The sequence below is a fragment of the Solea solea genome, chromosome 16 (genome assembly GCF_958295425.1).
Source record: "Solea solea chromosome 16, fSolSol10.1, whole genome shotgun sequence".
Lineage (NCBI taxonomy): Eukaryota > Metazoa > Chordata > Actinopteri > Pleuronectiformes > Soleidae > Solea > Solea solea.
In genome coordinates, this window is record NC_081149.1 from 7,901,030 (window position 1) to 7,915,776 (window position 14,747).

General features: G+C 41.2%; 1 protein-coding gene across 1 annotated transcript in view; it reads left to right on the forward strand.

Moving 5' to 3' along the window:
• hs3st4 (heparan sulfate (glucosamine) 3-O-sulfotransferase 4) overlaps positions 1-13,901 on the forward strand; it is a 105,177-nt gene extending 91,276 nt beyond the window's left edge. The window contains exon 2 of the mRNA XM_058653563.1: positions 13,247-13,901. Coding sequence (XP_058509546.1) covers positions 13,247-13,901 — 655 coding nt within the window. The remainder of the gene's footprint in view (positions 1-13,246) is intronic.
• The last annotated feature ends 846 nt before the right edge of the window (positions 13,902-14,747 follow it).

The window sequence follows — 14,747 nt, forward strand, 5'->3', positions numbered from 1 at the left end:
ACTATAAGTAAAAGCTCCATCGAGCCCGTAGTGGCTGTTGGAACACAGAAACGGGTAAAGTGAATTGCAGTTCAGCCCTCCATCCATATTACAGAAACCACTACAGTATGTGTGTAAACCTGAGTGCACTCACCTACGCCGAGGATTCAAGGGTGCATTGTTAATAATTGTGCACTGTGATCCGCGGCAGCGTTCTGGGTGTAATCAATAAACTGGTACACTGGGCCAAGACAAGGTTGGAGGTCGCAGAGGTTCATGAGCGGCGTTCCTAATAATAGAAACCAATTGAAAAAGGAGATTATTTGTAAAAAATCAATAGCTCATTTTTCAAGTCTAAAATGTCCGTGTGTTTTGGTCATTTCATCGAGTGCACTCTGGCTAAAGATGCTCTTCTGATAACAGTTGAACTCATCATTCTTACCATATGTTTAGGATTCTGTCCCCTGCACATTGGTCACAGAATCAGTTAGTGTTTGTTTGTTTTTATATGTAAAGTCTGCAGGGAGTGAATGCATAATATCCTAGAACAACAGATGGATGCAATTTATACTTTTCTGACATTGGCATTATCATGTGCTGTGTTTTTTGAAGGAAGAGACATTTACAACAATAACAATAAGACAATCCTATAGTTTACAAAAAGTGTTCTGTAACAAATTGTGTTTGCGATATCAAATCTCTTCCTGCATGACGTTCATCTGTTAATGTTTTCTGCATAAAGAGTGAACAAAACAGGGCAGACGTGATTTTACTGAGGCTTCCTTGTGTGCTCTCGACTGCTCAACACATTCGCTCAACAAGCTGAATTTTGAGACTTTGGAGGCGGAGACAGTAGCTGATAATTCTCTCCTCTGATTGGTCACGTAAGCACTAATTAAAACGAGATTGGCAACACTTACTATGGACGTCGGACGTCACACACAAGGTTTTGACACTTAATAAATGCCATACAGACATTTTAGCTGACATCACATTTCCAACCGCTTCCATCTATTTAACCAACATTAATATTTAACAATGAGTGGTGTGATGGATTTCACAGCAGCTGTAAAAGTATTTCCTTTTTTTTTCTACAGTGCTGAAGGCTATTTATGGTGCCTCGGCCCTGCTTGTCACACCTTTTGTCCATTTACTGTATAAACATTGGTGAGAGCTAATTTTGCATTGACGTAAAGGCAGGGAACAGATAAATATCTCTTTAAAGATACCCTTGATTTCTTGCCTTGTCTGTTGGAGGACACATTCTCATGCATACAGTAAGCAAGTGGGGAATATCCTTTGGGTGTAGAACTACATGGAGTACTTCAAAAGAAAAACAAAACAGGGCCTTGACATTTAAAACAAAAAAGATTAACATGCACATGCAGAGCTCAGCGTGGATTACAGTTTCTTTTTTTAAATTGTAATACAGATTTTATCCATTGTTTTGTGTGCAGTACTGAACAAAACATGACTGGGATTTGTCTGAAATCACCTGAAGAAGGTGACAAAAAAACACAATAGGCAGAATACGCTCAGTCCTCACAACACAGGGAAACAATAAATGAATAAAAATACTTCTTGTCACATTTAGATGCTGACTATAGTGTTTTTTTAAGCTAATTTTAAAGACCTTGAAGTTGCGCCACCATTTAAATAGTGGAAACAATGTCAATGTGCTGCTATTGCACATGTGCCCATTAAAACAAAAGGGTCAAACATGAGTCACCATGCGGTGGTGTAGCACTGCTGACATACAGGAGATTGCCCTGCAGTGCAAATGTATTAGAATTATGATTCAATGACGTTTTTTTTTTTTTTATTATTCAGTTATTAGTCCTTCATTAAATCATCCCAATAATTCAATTAGGAAACAAATTAAACTGAGGAGAGCAGGAAGGGACAGTGCAGATAAAGGCCCATTTAGTGTTAATGATCATAATGGATGCATGACATGGTTACACAGTATCCGTGAGTAAATCTTTTTAATCTTTCAAGGCTTTTTTTTTTTTTCCTTGCCAGACCAGTCAGCTATAGTTTTGGCACAGATAATCAAAAGCTCAGCTCGTCTTCAATGGCTCAGGAATAAAGAGATGCTGCAGGCGTAGTTCTCATCACTGTTGAGGTTGGATGTTTAACCACAGCAATTAGTCCACTAAGGATCTCAAGCATTAAACTGAAGCCTCAAGACTGTACAAATGAAGATCTAACTAGAACGTATTCCACAGCCTATTAGTTGAAATTCAGAGTTAAAGGTTGGCAAGAAAGCCAAACTTGCTGTCATTACATACATATTTTAGTGCAAACGAATGAAAAGTATCTTTATTGTCTCTGTTTTTTGTAATCATATTAAAAAGAACAGCACTCCCACACACTCTGTTCCCTGTGAAATCCCCGCTGAGCTTGAAACCGGAGACAGTGTAAGCACTTGTCTTTGACAGACACACAGAAATGTGATTAAAATACGAATGTCTTTGTTAATTCTTGTGTCATAAAAGTGTCATTTTAACAGTTGATGGTGAGCGGGTGGACAGGCGAGCGGGCCGCACGGTGGTGCACGCTGCGGGTTTGTGTTCTGTGTGGAGTTTGTATTGTCTCCCTGTGTGTGTGTGTGGGTGGGTTTTCTCCGTGGGTTTCCACATGTCCAAAAACATGCTGAGGTTAAGTGAACACTCTAAATTGCCTAAAGCAGGGGTCTCAGACTCAAATGACCTGTGGGCCACTGATTGTCTCGTCTGGTCAGTCGAAAATGAAAATGACATATCAATATGCCGCATTGATTCCTTTTTTTATATGTACTCTATTGCCTCGAGTGAGCTTTTCTGTCTTTTATCCATTATTCTGTACAGCAATTTGGTCCACTGTGTTTGTTTAAAAGTGCTTTATAAATAAAGTTGGATTGGATCATTTCAAAATATAAGTGCTTGTTTTAATATGGAACAATATTCACAATAAAAAATACAATATTTATAAACCAAAATTAATCTACTAATTAAATTTTTTTTTTTTAGATATTAATAGATATTTTTTGGAGGGCCACATGAAATCAATTGAAGGGCCACATGTGGCCCCCAGGCCGCAACTTTGAGACCACTGGCCTAAAGTGTCTGAATGATGTTCGTCTGCCCTGCGATGAACTGGCGATCTGTCCAGGGTGTAACTCACCTTTCGACCCTCATGTGACGTCGTGTGGATGTGTGGGGTCCACTGTCACATGAAAACAAGAAGTGTGCTGATTGTAATTATTGTATACATGGGATAAGCCAGTGCCTGTGTTGCAATATTTGCACAATGGGATTTGGTTGGCCAGAGTTGTGGAGAACATTTCTCACTTTTGTCACATGGAGCAGAGTGAAGCATACAGCTCAGCAAGAGTCGACGTCGCCTCATTCAAAGTGGATGAGAAGTGGGGTTTTTTTTAGTCGACGCCTCCACCGCATACATTTGAGTCCTCCTTAACTGCGAAGAAGCAATCAATCGGAACCAAATGTCAACTACAGTGCGCTTCCATGCACAGTTGAACTACTTTTTTGAGCACAACTAGACCGTTTAATTTGAGTACTCTCCTTGTCCCAGTCTACAAACAATAGCAGGGAATCGATTCTATGTCTGACTCCGCTATGCAAGATGGTGATATGCCGCCTTTCAAGGTTTTTTTAGGTGACCTAATATGTCGCAGACCTTTTTTTTTGTTTTGTTTTTATGGGGTAGTTGGTACCATGTCATGTGTAAACCAGTTGATGTCAGACACAATAACAATATGTTCAAACATTATGTAAAAGTAATCATTACTGACTGGACTCTGGAGGGAACACTGGGAAGTTTGGCTGAGCAAACTCTCCCATTTTTCTGTGACTCACTCTGTAACATCCAGCTGTCATTTGTGCTCCAACGACATATGCCTCTGTAGCTTGTTGTAAACATGCTGCAAGAGCAGCTCAGTTAGTGACGTTAGTGTGTTTATTGTTTGGACTACTGGCTTTTATTCCTTCATTTTACAGATTTGAAGAAGATAAAAAAAATCCTAATAATAAAGTGTTTCATGAAGAAAAAATTACAGACCCTTGCGCTCGCCATTAAATTTAATTTGCTCGACATGTTGTTTTTCTTGCGTTAAGCCTCTGTTTTGACGTTTCTCAGATTAACGGTCTACAAGCAAGTGGCCTTTGTAAACTATCAGTTACGTTTTGCTTTGCAAATGTATACGCTTTCCTCCCAGCTATGAAAATGTGAGTGAGTAACAAATGGGATTTTACAGGGTCGTCTGGGATCAGTGGTAGTGAGTCACTCTTCAACTGGAGGGTTGTGAGTTCGACCACCGGCTCCACAAGTCGACATGCTTATGTGTCACTGGGCAAGTCACTTAACCCCGTTAAAGTTGCTCCATGCAGACGGCTGTGCCGGCAGCATGCGAATGGGTATGAATGATGTGTCATAATGCCGTATGAGTGTGAGTGAATGGAAAAAAAACCTAGTGTAAATCATCGTTGACTGGTCCTCAAGCCAAGAAACATGCAGTAAAAGACCATTTACCATAAAATGCCAGCATAAGTCAGGGAAGACAAAATGTGGAGGGAGAAAAAAAACCCTGTGATATCATTACTGTTCCTGAGCGAGACAAAGATCAAATTTGACATTTCCTAACAGTGTTCAAATATTGCCAATTTCTGAAATGTGAGAAATGGCAGGAGTAAAAACTTTTCTGCCGTCGCTCGCCTGATTGGAGCTCTGTCTGTGTTACTGTGAAAATGAGCAATATAATGTCTCACATAAAGAGGAGAGAGTTTGCACAGCCTCCTCCTCAGTGTGTGTCACACTGACCTCCAGCTCTGTAATGAATTGCCTCAAAAAAGGAGCAAAATATACTGCGATGGGTAATCTCTTGAAAAGGTTCATACAGATGTTGAACTGAGTCTGTAACAGTAAGAGTGAGATACTGAATACAATATTTTACATTCCGAGGAGATTATATTTTCATTGGCGTGGGTTTATCTGTAAGACTTCAGTTTTTGACAAATCAATATACATTTTTGTAACGGGTGGGTGAGTATGTATCCACCCACTGATAACAAAACAATTCTTCAAATTTTGAAGAAATCTCTACCTCTTATATCGGCCAAAAGTGTATAGAAATCTCATCAGATTTTAACGAATTTGGTATGTGTATGCAGGATCAGACCAAATTTAATCTAGATTGTTAATTTGGCTCCAGTTTAAATTTGACACAAATCCAATTTACAAAATTCAGATGTGTATATCTCTCTCTAACATCTTAACACATCAGAATGCTGGCATGCTTATTTAAAATGGTAATAGTCCTATTGTAGAAAAATAAATCATACATACATATATACAATTGATGTAATCCGGCCCAGTTTATTCTATAGGGCACAGTGATGCGGTCGGAATCTTCTTGGGTCAAATCTCTGTTCAATTGCTGTCTTTTGTGTTCCACGATCTCCGCTTGTCTGTATTTTGTCCAGAGACTCCTGCTTCAACAGTCCAAAGACACGACAACTGGAGTTATCAGCAGTGTCCGCTTTTGTTGCACTAAGGTGTGAATGGTTGTCTCTGTATCCCGGAGACCTGTCCAGGGTTTGCTCTGTCTCTTGCCCGCAATGAATTGGCTCCAGCTCCCTATGACCTTTTAAAGGATAAGTGGTCGAGAATGAATCGCTGTTAAATTCTATTTGTTTCAGCCATTATATGACGAGGTGCATGGAGTGAGACTGGAAGTTGAAGCTGTCAAATGTTGGGAAAGCTCTCTCGTTCTGAAAATTACACACTGTTGCAGGTACCTGAGGCGAATCCCGTCAACAGTTGAAGTGTGCTTCATCAGAACCTGACAAACATGTCATATCACGTGAAGTCTTTGATGAGCAATGACGGGGGAATTTGTGCAAAATGCCGTGTCATGTGTTGCGGTCCAACAAGTGCAGTTTTGTCAGTGGTCAGTGTCAAATGAAATGACAGGATCCTGAAGAAGGCAAGGAAATTTATCATGTTCAAACTGTCATTTTAATTGGTTCTGCTCAACTGAGCCGGATCTGCAACATTTTCAGGATGTAAATTTTAGCCTTTGACTCTTGACGTATTCAGGTGTGACTTCCAATTATGGAAAACGCAGAGATGGATGAAAAGCGTCCCTATTTAATGTAGAAGAAGACGGTGCAATGTTCCATATTTTTGAATTGTCCTGTAAACTGGCACGACACAATAAGCAACGCAAAGTTATTTTGTTGGGTTTCATGTTTTTATTTTTTTCTGCATTTGTTGGCGACCCCTTATTTCTACATACACTGTGTGCACTTGCTGTTGCACGTCACAACTGCATGTTTGTTTGTGTCGTGGCAACATCAGTACCAGACTATTGAGGGCAAATATGATGAAATTGAAAGAGTGTAGCCTGAAGTGCTCTCATCAGCACATCCAAAGGCAAAAACACAAACAAGCAAATGGCAATAAAAGAAGCTAATCATCTGTTTTTAGAGGAGCTGTGGACTGTTGTTGTTGTTGTTTTTGTGGTCGAGGACAGATGAGCCATTATGACAGAGTATTATTTTAGGTTTAATGTCTGTACTGTGTATTTAAGGTTTGTGAGGGGAAAATCGGCACTTTTTTTATAGTAAGCATTAAAACTAGAGACACTGAAGTGGAAAACAGCTATATCCTTTGAGTCTTTGATTTGAGATTAGATTGCATCACTTCTCTCCACGGACTTTACAACGGTTGAAAATAGACCAACTTTCAGGCTCATATAAACTGTTATAGGCTAATTATGGAGGATGATGCAGCAATCCAAACATCCTCACTGTGTCTCTCATCGCCAGGCTTTATTTCATGATGTTTTATTTCCAAAGGGCATTTGAACACATCTTCAGATCTCGACTCTGCAGTCTGGCACTGTAGGGAGAATACTACCTGGCTTTACCCACTGTTGGAAGTGGCACAGTCTTCGGGGGATCTCAGGAAGTGAGTGGGGAATCAGGTTTTGATCAGGACCAGCTGTCATTTCTGTCCTCGGCTCTGCCGTGAAGGCCCGCAGTCCTGCAGTACTGCAGGTATACATTATAATGGGCTTGTGTTTGAGGGGAGAGGCAGGGTTGTGTTTTTAATTAATTTCACTCTGTTGTTGTTGTCGTTTTTGTTTTTTTTTTTCTTCCTCTTGCCATGCAGACATGGTTTGCTTGTCAGTTAAACTAACTGAACTCAGGAGGTGTCAACAAAAGTAATGTTGATTAATGACTTCATGTGAAGAACATTTGGCAAATATCCCACCAGCCACCAGATGCCAGACATTTCAAGGTGAGATTGTGAAGGTGAGAGGATGTGATTCATCTCGATGATCTATGATGAGACCTAATCAGGTTATTCTTTTGTGTAAGCAAACTGCGATCCTTCCACAACCTCTAATGTTTGTTGGTGTTAACCACAGGGAAGCTTGTGTATTATGAGTTCTAGCCATGGACTATAGCACATGGCTGGTATTAGGCACATCGGACAAATTGACCGCTGTGGGTGTGAGTGTGAGAGTGGATGGTTGTATGTCTCCATGGACTGCAGGGTGTACCCAGCCTTTCACCCTATGTCTGCTGGAATTGGCACCAGCACCCCACGTGACCCTCATGTGGAGGATAAGAGGTGGATGAAGATGCCTGGTGCCACATTTTTGTAGCCAATCAGACTGGAGCCTGAGAGAGTACTTACCTACCCTGACCCAAACCCGAAGAAGGCTTCTGTTGTTGTTGTTCTGACATCAAGACAAAACAGGGAAGGTCCTCACTATGCATGTATTCCACCCAGTCCAGCACCCTGAGGTGATACACTGAGCAGGAGGAAGGAGGCCGAGGACTAGTGAGTGTCAACCTGCTAAGTGAATGCCTCAGGCAGCTGAATCCCAGCAGAGAACATGGACAAACATGGAAGGACAGGCCCCTACATGGCATGTTCCAGCATCACATTGAAGAAGTGGCATATATTGAAAAATAGTACAACTGGCTGGAGAAGGCACAGGACAGAGGCATTCATCATGGCTGAACAGGAGCAGGCTTGAAGCACTCAGATGCATAAATCCGTTCTTCAGAATTTTACCATATTTAAAGGGAATTTCATTGTTTCTACAACAGTATTTTAAGTATTTAATGTTGATCATAAATTTGCGAGAGCAAAGTGTGTCAGGCTTTGTATCGAGACACATCTCGTATGTCAAGACACAGCCTGAAAATATCAAGATATCATTTCTAAGCCATGTCTCCCATCTCTACTATACAGGAGAGTAGGACTTGAGAATTGTGGAGGCACAAATGCATTAGGTCATGATTAGATTAGACATAATTGACTCCACGATGGGAAAATTCACTTGTTCCAGCAGCGAAATGTCAGGTCGACAAGTGACAAATGCAAAAATGGGAACAGAACAGCCAGTAAAAGATAAATAACAGTCACTGGAAAATAAATGTTAAAACTAGTGTTATTTAGATATTAAATCTAAAAGTTGAAAGTTGCGCAGACTGATGTCACATGCTGTTGCTTCCTGGGATTATTTTCTAAATGACGACATGCAGCAAAAACAAAGAAAAGAACTATAACCTACCGCAGGTCTAAGTATATTATATAACTCCACAATTTATTTTCCTAGGAAAGCTCACTTATAGGATATGTTCACTACTCTCAGGCCAAAAGGTCAGCTTGAGATGGAGAAAAACAAAAACAAACCAACCTCTCCTCCATTACTGGAACCTGATCTGATCATGGAGAAGGGCAGCACACTCTGTATTTGTTTTTCCACTAAAACTTGCACCTTCACTGTGACAAACCATGCCTCCCACTCCACAACAGACCTGTGTGGACCCTTCACTCTGCCCTGTAGGCTTGGATTTGTTTTTTGTTTGCATGTTTGTGTGTGTGTGCGCCAAACATGTACACATGCCCTTGTTATGAACAGACTACAGAATGACTCATTTGACCTATTGATTTTTTTTTATTTTCCTTCTTCTGTTTATATATATATTTTTTTCATTTTATATCCACTGCTCAGCGAACTGGTGGTTGTGTTCTTTGTGCTGCTGCAATCACAGCCTGGTCACTTGGAGTGTAGTCATTTGATTATTCATTGCAAAGCTGACCACACGTCTCTCACTTCATGTCCTGAGTGACTCGCTGTTCAAAACCCTCCACCAATATTATATTTGCATTTGGACTCTGAGTAGCGCTGCAATTCGTCTGCTGTGAGAGGTAAAGCCAGAACTAACCTGCTCCACCGTCAGGTCGTCTCGGAGCCTAATCAGTGTGTCTCATCAGTGTGGCGTGTCCTTTGCGTCGCACCTCGTCGCCGAATCACTGCGGCTATCATTGGCGATGCTCATTTGTCATTAAGCACCACGAATTGCCATTAAAGTCTTCTTCCTGTTCTTACCTGACAGAAATAATTGCAGTTAACAAATGGTTAGTGAGTCCGTGGTGTTTTGTCATTGGTCATCAACCATGACAAATCTTTCACCTTATGAATTAAGCCACTCCTTTACACAGTATTTATACAGAGACACTCTTGCTGTGAAGACGGCAGCATGTCTGCGTGCTGTGATTGTGTTTTTAAAACACCTTTGCGATTTCATTACATAAAAAGGAGTATACAATGACAATAAAGGCTCCTATTGTATTCTCTTCTGTTCTATTATGCCTTGGATTGTTGGCAGTTGGGCAGTCAATGACCAATCACCACGTCCTTGTCGGTCATGGCTGATTCAGCGTATTGAATCAGTGTTGGTGTCAATCAATGAGAGAAACTACTCCCAAACAAATGGTAAAAAAAATAATATTAAGATATTATTAAGATATCACAGTACTGTATGTACTGTGCCGGTTGCTCGACGGCTGTAGTCGATGCAGTGTGTGCAAGTGCAGCGTTTTTCACCGGTCTTCACTCTTTGCTAATCAGGAGAGTTTTGTATGCACGCGATACACTTACTTAGAAGGTCAGTGGTTCAATTCTTTTGAAGTGTGTTCAGCACAACATTTTTGGCTCAAGTCAGCTGAAAAAAGTGGTGATGTGAGATGATGTTGTGGTTAGCTCCTGCCATTGTACCGTCTCGGAGGTCAACTTTGTGTCTTGGCCTTTTTTATTATTATTTCTCACTGATCCAGAAGTTGTCTCAATCCTGACTGAAGACATTTCAATAATTCAGTTTTCAGCGTCAAATTATCATTTTAAAGGAAATATTTAGAGTCAGTACCACTGCGGCTGGGCTGTCTTCAGATTGTGTTCTCTGGAGCTTATTATGAGTGGACTCCTTTAGAATAATTGATTGTATTTGACATGACATGGAGGAAGCTCGGCGGATTGATACTCTGCAGCTGAGCCGTGATCAATCCAAATGAGAGACTGGGGGGAGCTTTTATTTCTCTGCCAGAGTTTATTTGAAGCAAGTCAGCTTCTCTGGAGGAACTTAATTCCTCCAGAAACAGCTTGGACCTATTAGTATCTGCGGATGTAAATTAGTGTGATCCCTCACCTCATCATGCCTCAAAATATTCCCCCTGCACCAGTTTGACGGAGCATTATGAAACATTGCGTTGAATGTCTGAGCATGGTCCAGTGCACTTGGCATGAAGAGTTATGATTATCTGTGAAGATGAGTTTCTGTCTTAACAAACAAAGATTTGCTGTGATTTGGTGTTGTGCATGCACTGAATGAAAAATAAAAATAAATCAGCCCGGGCATTTTTTTTGGATGTGAATTTTGTGCAGAGTGGGTGTGAAATGAACTTCCTTCCCAAATTATAGGCCCTGTTGGTGGTGGTGGTGGTGTGTCATTACATATTTCTCTGGTTTGGATAAATGTATTATCTACACTTAATGGATCTAGCTTTTGTCCGTGTTTTTTTTTATTATTTGACGGTAATGAAAATGCATTCAGGGCAATGGAGAATCACAGTCATGTTCACGCACGACTTGCTGTTAATACTTGTTTTATAATTTGCTGGAGCACTCAATTCAACGATTCTCTTGTCTGCACATATACCGCAGCACGCCTTGTGTTAGAAATCATTAACAGTTACTCCAAGCATGAAGCGCCTGTGTCTCCACACTTATGCTCGCTATGTAAATAGAGCTTTGGACGTGTGTCGAAATGCCAGAAAGCAGCGCAGTAAACAGCAGATGGTTTGCCGGGGCCTCTTTAGGACCGCAGATTTTATTTGCTTACCCACCTGAATGACCTGAGTTGAGCTGAGCAGCTGATGTGGAGAAAAACAAAAGCGAGTTAACTTGTTTTCTGCAGCTCCACTAGACTGCAAGGCCAGAGGAGTCATTTGTTATGCATGGAGAAATGTGATGGTTTATCAGCGGCATTTTGATTTTTATTTTGCCGACATGCCACAGAGATTTCTGATGTACATGGTCCATGACTGATCCCAATCAAAACCCCCCCCTATAGCAAAGGATCATTGTTTTATAATTAAATATATGATTATTGAGCCCGATGGGGGCAATAGCTTGTTATGTGCGCACCCTCAAATAAGTAACCTTGAACATCTGTCCTGTCAATTGGATATGCTCCAAAGATACAAAGCACATTAACAGTGAGATGCTGCCCATAAAGTAGGATATTAGTTGTTTCAAGGTGATTTGCTGTGGTGTTTTTTTTTTTTATTATTACCAAACATGATGCTGTTGCACCCACAGACCTCCTACTCCACTTTGGAGTTAAGTGGCAGACAGCTGAAGTCCTTGAAAGGTTACACAGATCTTTAGCCATTCATTACAATGAGGCAGAAAGTGCAGAAATTGATGGAATATAATGAAAATGAATACTCTGTCTAGTCGCCATGCTATCTGTAGATATGTTTAATATCCCATTACAGGCCTGTGAAGTAACCACAGGTCTATACTGTCAAGAGACAAACATAATCCAGGGGGAAATTACCCATCAGGAAGGCAATACTGTTACTGAGATGCAATTACCAGGCCACTTGTGAGACTTTCAGCCCAGCATCCATGGGTGCTTGCATGTGTGAGGGTGGTCGATATGTGTGGAACAGCTCTTATGTTTTGCACAGTAAATTGGATTCTTTGCTGGAGTGCAGTTAATTTAGAATATGTCCAAGATGCAAATGATTGATGTGACTATATCGTTACAACTGTGGGTTCACGGTGCAGGGCAGAAAAATTGCAGGAAGACGGAAGCAGCTTTGATTCAAGAATTAAGGGGAATTTTTCCGCAACTCATTCGAAGAATATCCGTGTGGCTGTTTCATATGTTTATTTTGAAGCAAACATTACTTCATTTGGCAGGAAATAAACAGTCGGTGCGCTTTGATTCTGCTTCTCTTTATATTTTATTGTGGAGCTCCTGAGCTCGTATTTGTTAGTAGTTAAATGAACGACATGTCTCGCAGAGGATTTAATGTACCAATTTAGCACTGAATCGCATCGCCTGCAAACAAAGAAAACAGCACGGATGGCAATGAACATCAGTGTAAACATTTGATAAGGATTTGCTTGCGGCTAAGGCTATGCTTTATTACCGATTCCAAAATAGAAACTGTAGAAACAAGACATGCGTCTGTGCCTGTAATGTACTCGCCTCTGCGCCGTCATATCTTACGACTCATTCTCAGAAACAGGGCGATATTTGTAGCGATGGCAAATGACTCTCCAGTTCCCCCACAAGATATATTCCTCACATCGGGGACATTTCTATTGTACTACATATTATCACCTTGAATCTGATAATTAATCACTGCTCCCTTAAATGAACTGCCCCTAACTGTAAAGGGAGAAGAAAAGGAGCTGCCTACACCCATTGCAGGGGAAGTGCATGTGCATTAGGGATAAAACCGCCTGCACAGAGTGTGAGCATAGCATGCATAATAAATGTATGACAAAACAATACCCCAGGCACCCTGGTATTAATGATATGCAGTGAACTCATTATTAAAGTTCCAAAACAGCTCCTGGAGAAACACAGATGGAGTCAATTAAGCAATGAGCACACTTGCTTGCCTGCCGTTTCATCTCCTTTCTTTTATCTCTTGCATATTAGTCCGTGGATGTAATTAGCTGTATGTTTCTCCCCGCAACATAATGTCCAGCAATAATAACCGTTATTTTCACTTGTAATTTCAAATAATGTACCGCTCTAATAAATGTAGCACATATGCCTGCGGTGTGTCCTTGGGTGCCTCGCTTGCACGGCGAGGTGCGAGGTGTAGCACAGTAGCACAGCACTAAGCCGCTCTTTTGTCTCTCTGCTGTTTGTGTTCGCAGGGACCTGATGCCTTCGACGCTGGAGGGCCAGATCACCATGGAGAAGACGCCCAGCTACTTTGTGACTAACCATGCCCCAAAGCGCATCCACTCCATGGCCAGGGACATCAAGCTAATTATTGTGGTGCGTAATCCAGTCACCAGAGCCATTTCAGACTACACACAGACTTTGTCCAAGAAACCCGAGATCCCCACTTTTGAGGTTCTGGCTTTTAAGAACCGGACGCTGGGTCTTATAGACGCCTCATGGAGCGCGCTGCGTATTGGAATATATGCTCTCCACCTGGAGACCTGGATGCAGTATTTCCCTCTCTCCCAAATGCACTTTGTTAGCGGGGAGAGGCTGATCGTGGACCCTGCAGGCGAGATGGCCAAAGTGCAAGACTTCCTGGGACTGAAGCGCATCGTCACGGACAAACACTTTTACTTCAACAAAACAAAAGGGTTCCCCTGCTTGAAGAAGCCGGAGGACAGCAGCACTCCCAGATGCCTTGGCAAATCTAAAGGGAGAACTCACCCGAAAATTGACCCGGACGTGATTCGGCGGCTGCAAAAGTTCTACAAACCCTTTAACATGATGTTCTACCAAATGACCGGCCAGAACTTTGAATGGGAGCTGGAGATCGACAGTGAATCTCGCAGCTCTCGGGACTAGCAGAACCGCTAAACGGCACGCCGCAGCCACACCACCAGCCTTCTCACAAAAACTATACTGTCGTCCTGCTTTGTCTTTCAGAGAGGGGGAGATAGAGAGAGAGAGGGAGATAATGCTTGAGCACACCAATCGGTCATGGCTGTCTTCGCAGTGTCTGTACCCATTAGCAAGAGTTTACTGACATGCTTTTTTTTCTTTCTCTCCCTTCAATACTAATGTTCACGATGGAAAAATCATTATTGTACATATTGAACATAAAAATATATTTATATTTGTGAAAAGGAGATGATTTATTCCTCTTGTTTTCAGAGCTGATATGGAAACCGTGTTGACTATTGCAATGCATGTGATGAGTTAAGTGTCCTTACCTCATGAGACATAAGGGTAACCTCTGCCTGTTTCTTCTCCCTTTACTTTCCTGCAGTTTCTTGCCCTCACACCCACTCACCAGCGTTCAGTTAAAAAAAAAAAAGAAGAAAAAAATCAATTTCAATGGTTAAGGCCATGAAGTGCTTTGTATTAGTTCTTTCAACACTGTCGTGCTGCTTTATAAGAGAGGGAAAAAAAGAGGAAAAATTATTGACATATAGTAAAATAATCCTTTAACATGAGCTCATCTTCTTATTTGTCCATATTCTGACTGACAGTTTACCAAAGTGTTAATTTACTCAAGTTTTCTTTCTTTTTTTGTTAAGTCTGCGTTCATTAATTGCAAACATATTCAATAAGGGAGCTGATGTACAGTGCCGGCTGTCCAATAATTGGATTGTTTCACTGCATAGTTAAACATTAGCATACTGATGACCACGCACTCCAATGCGGTGCACTATCGGTGGTTTTAGCATA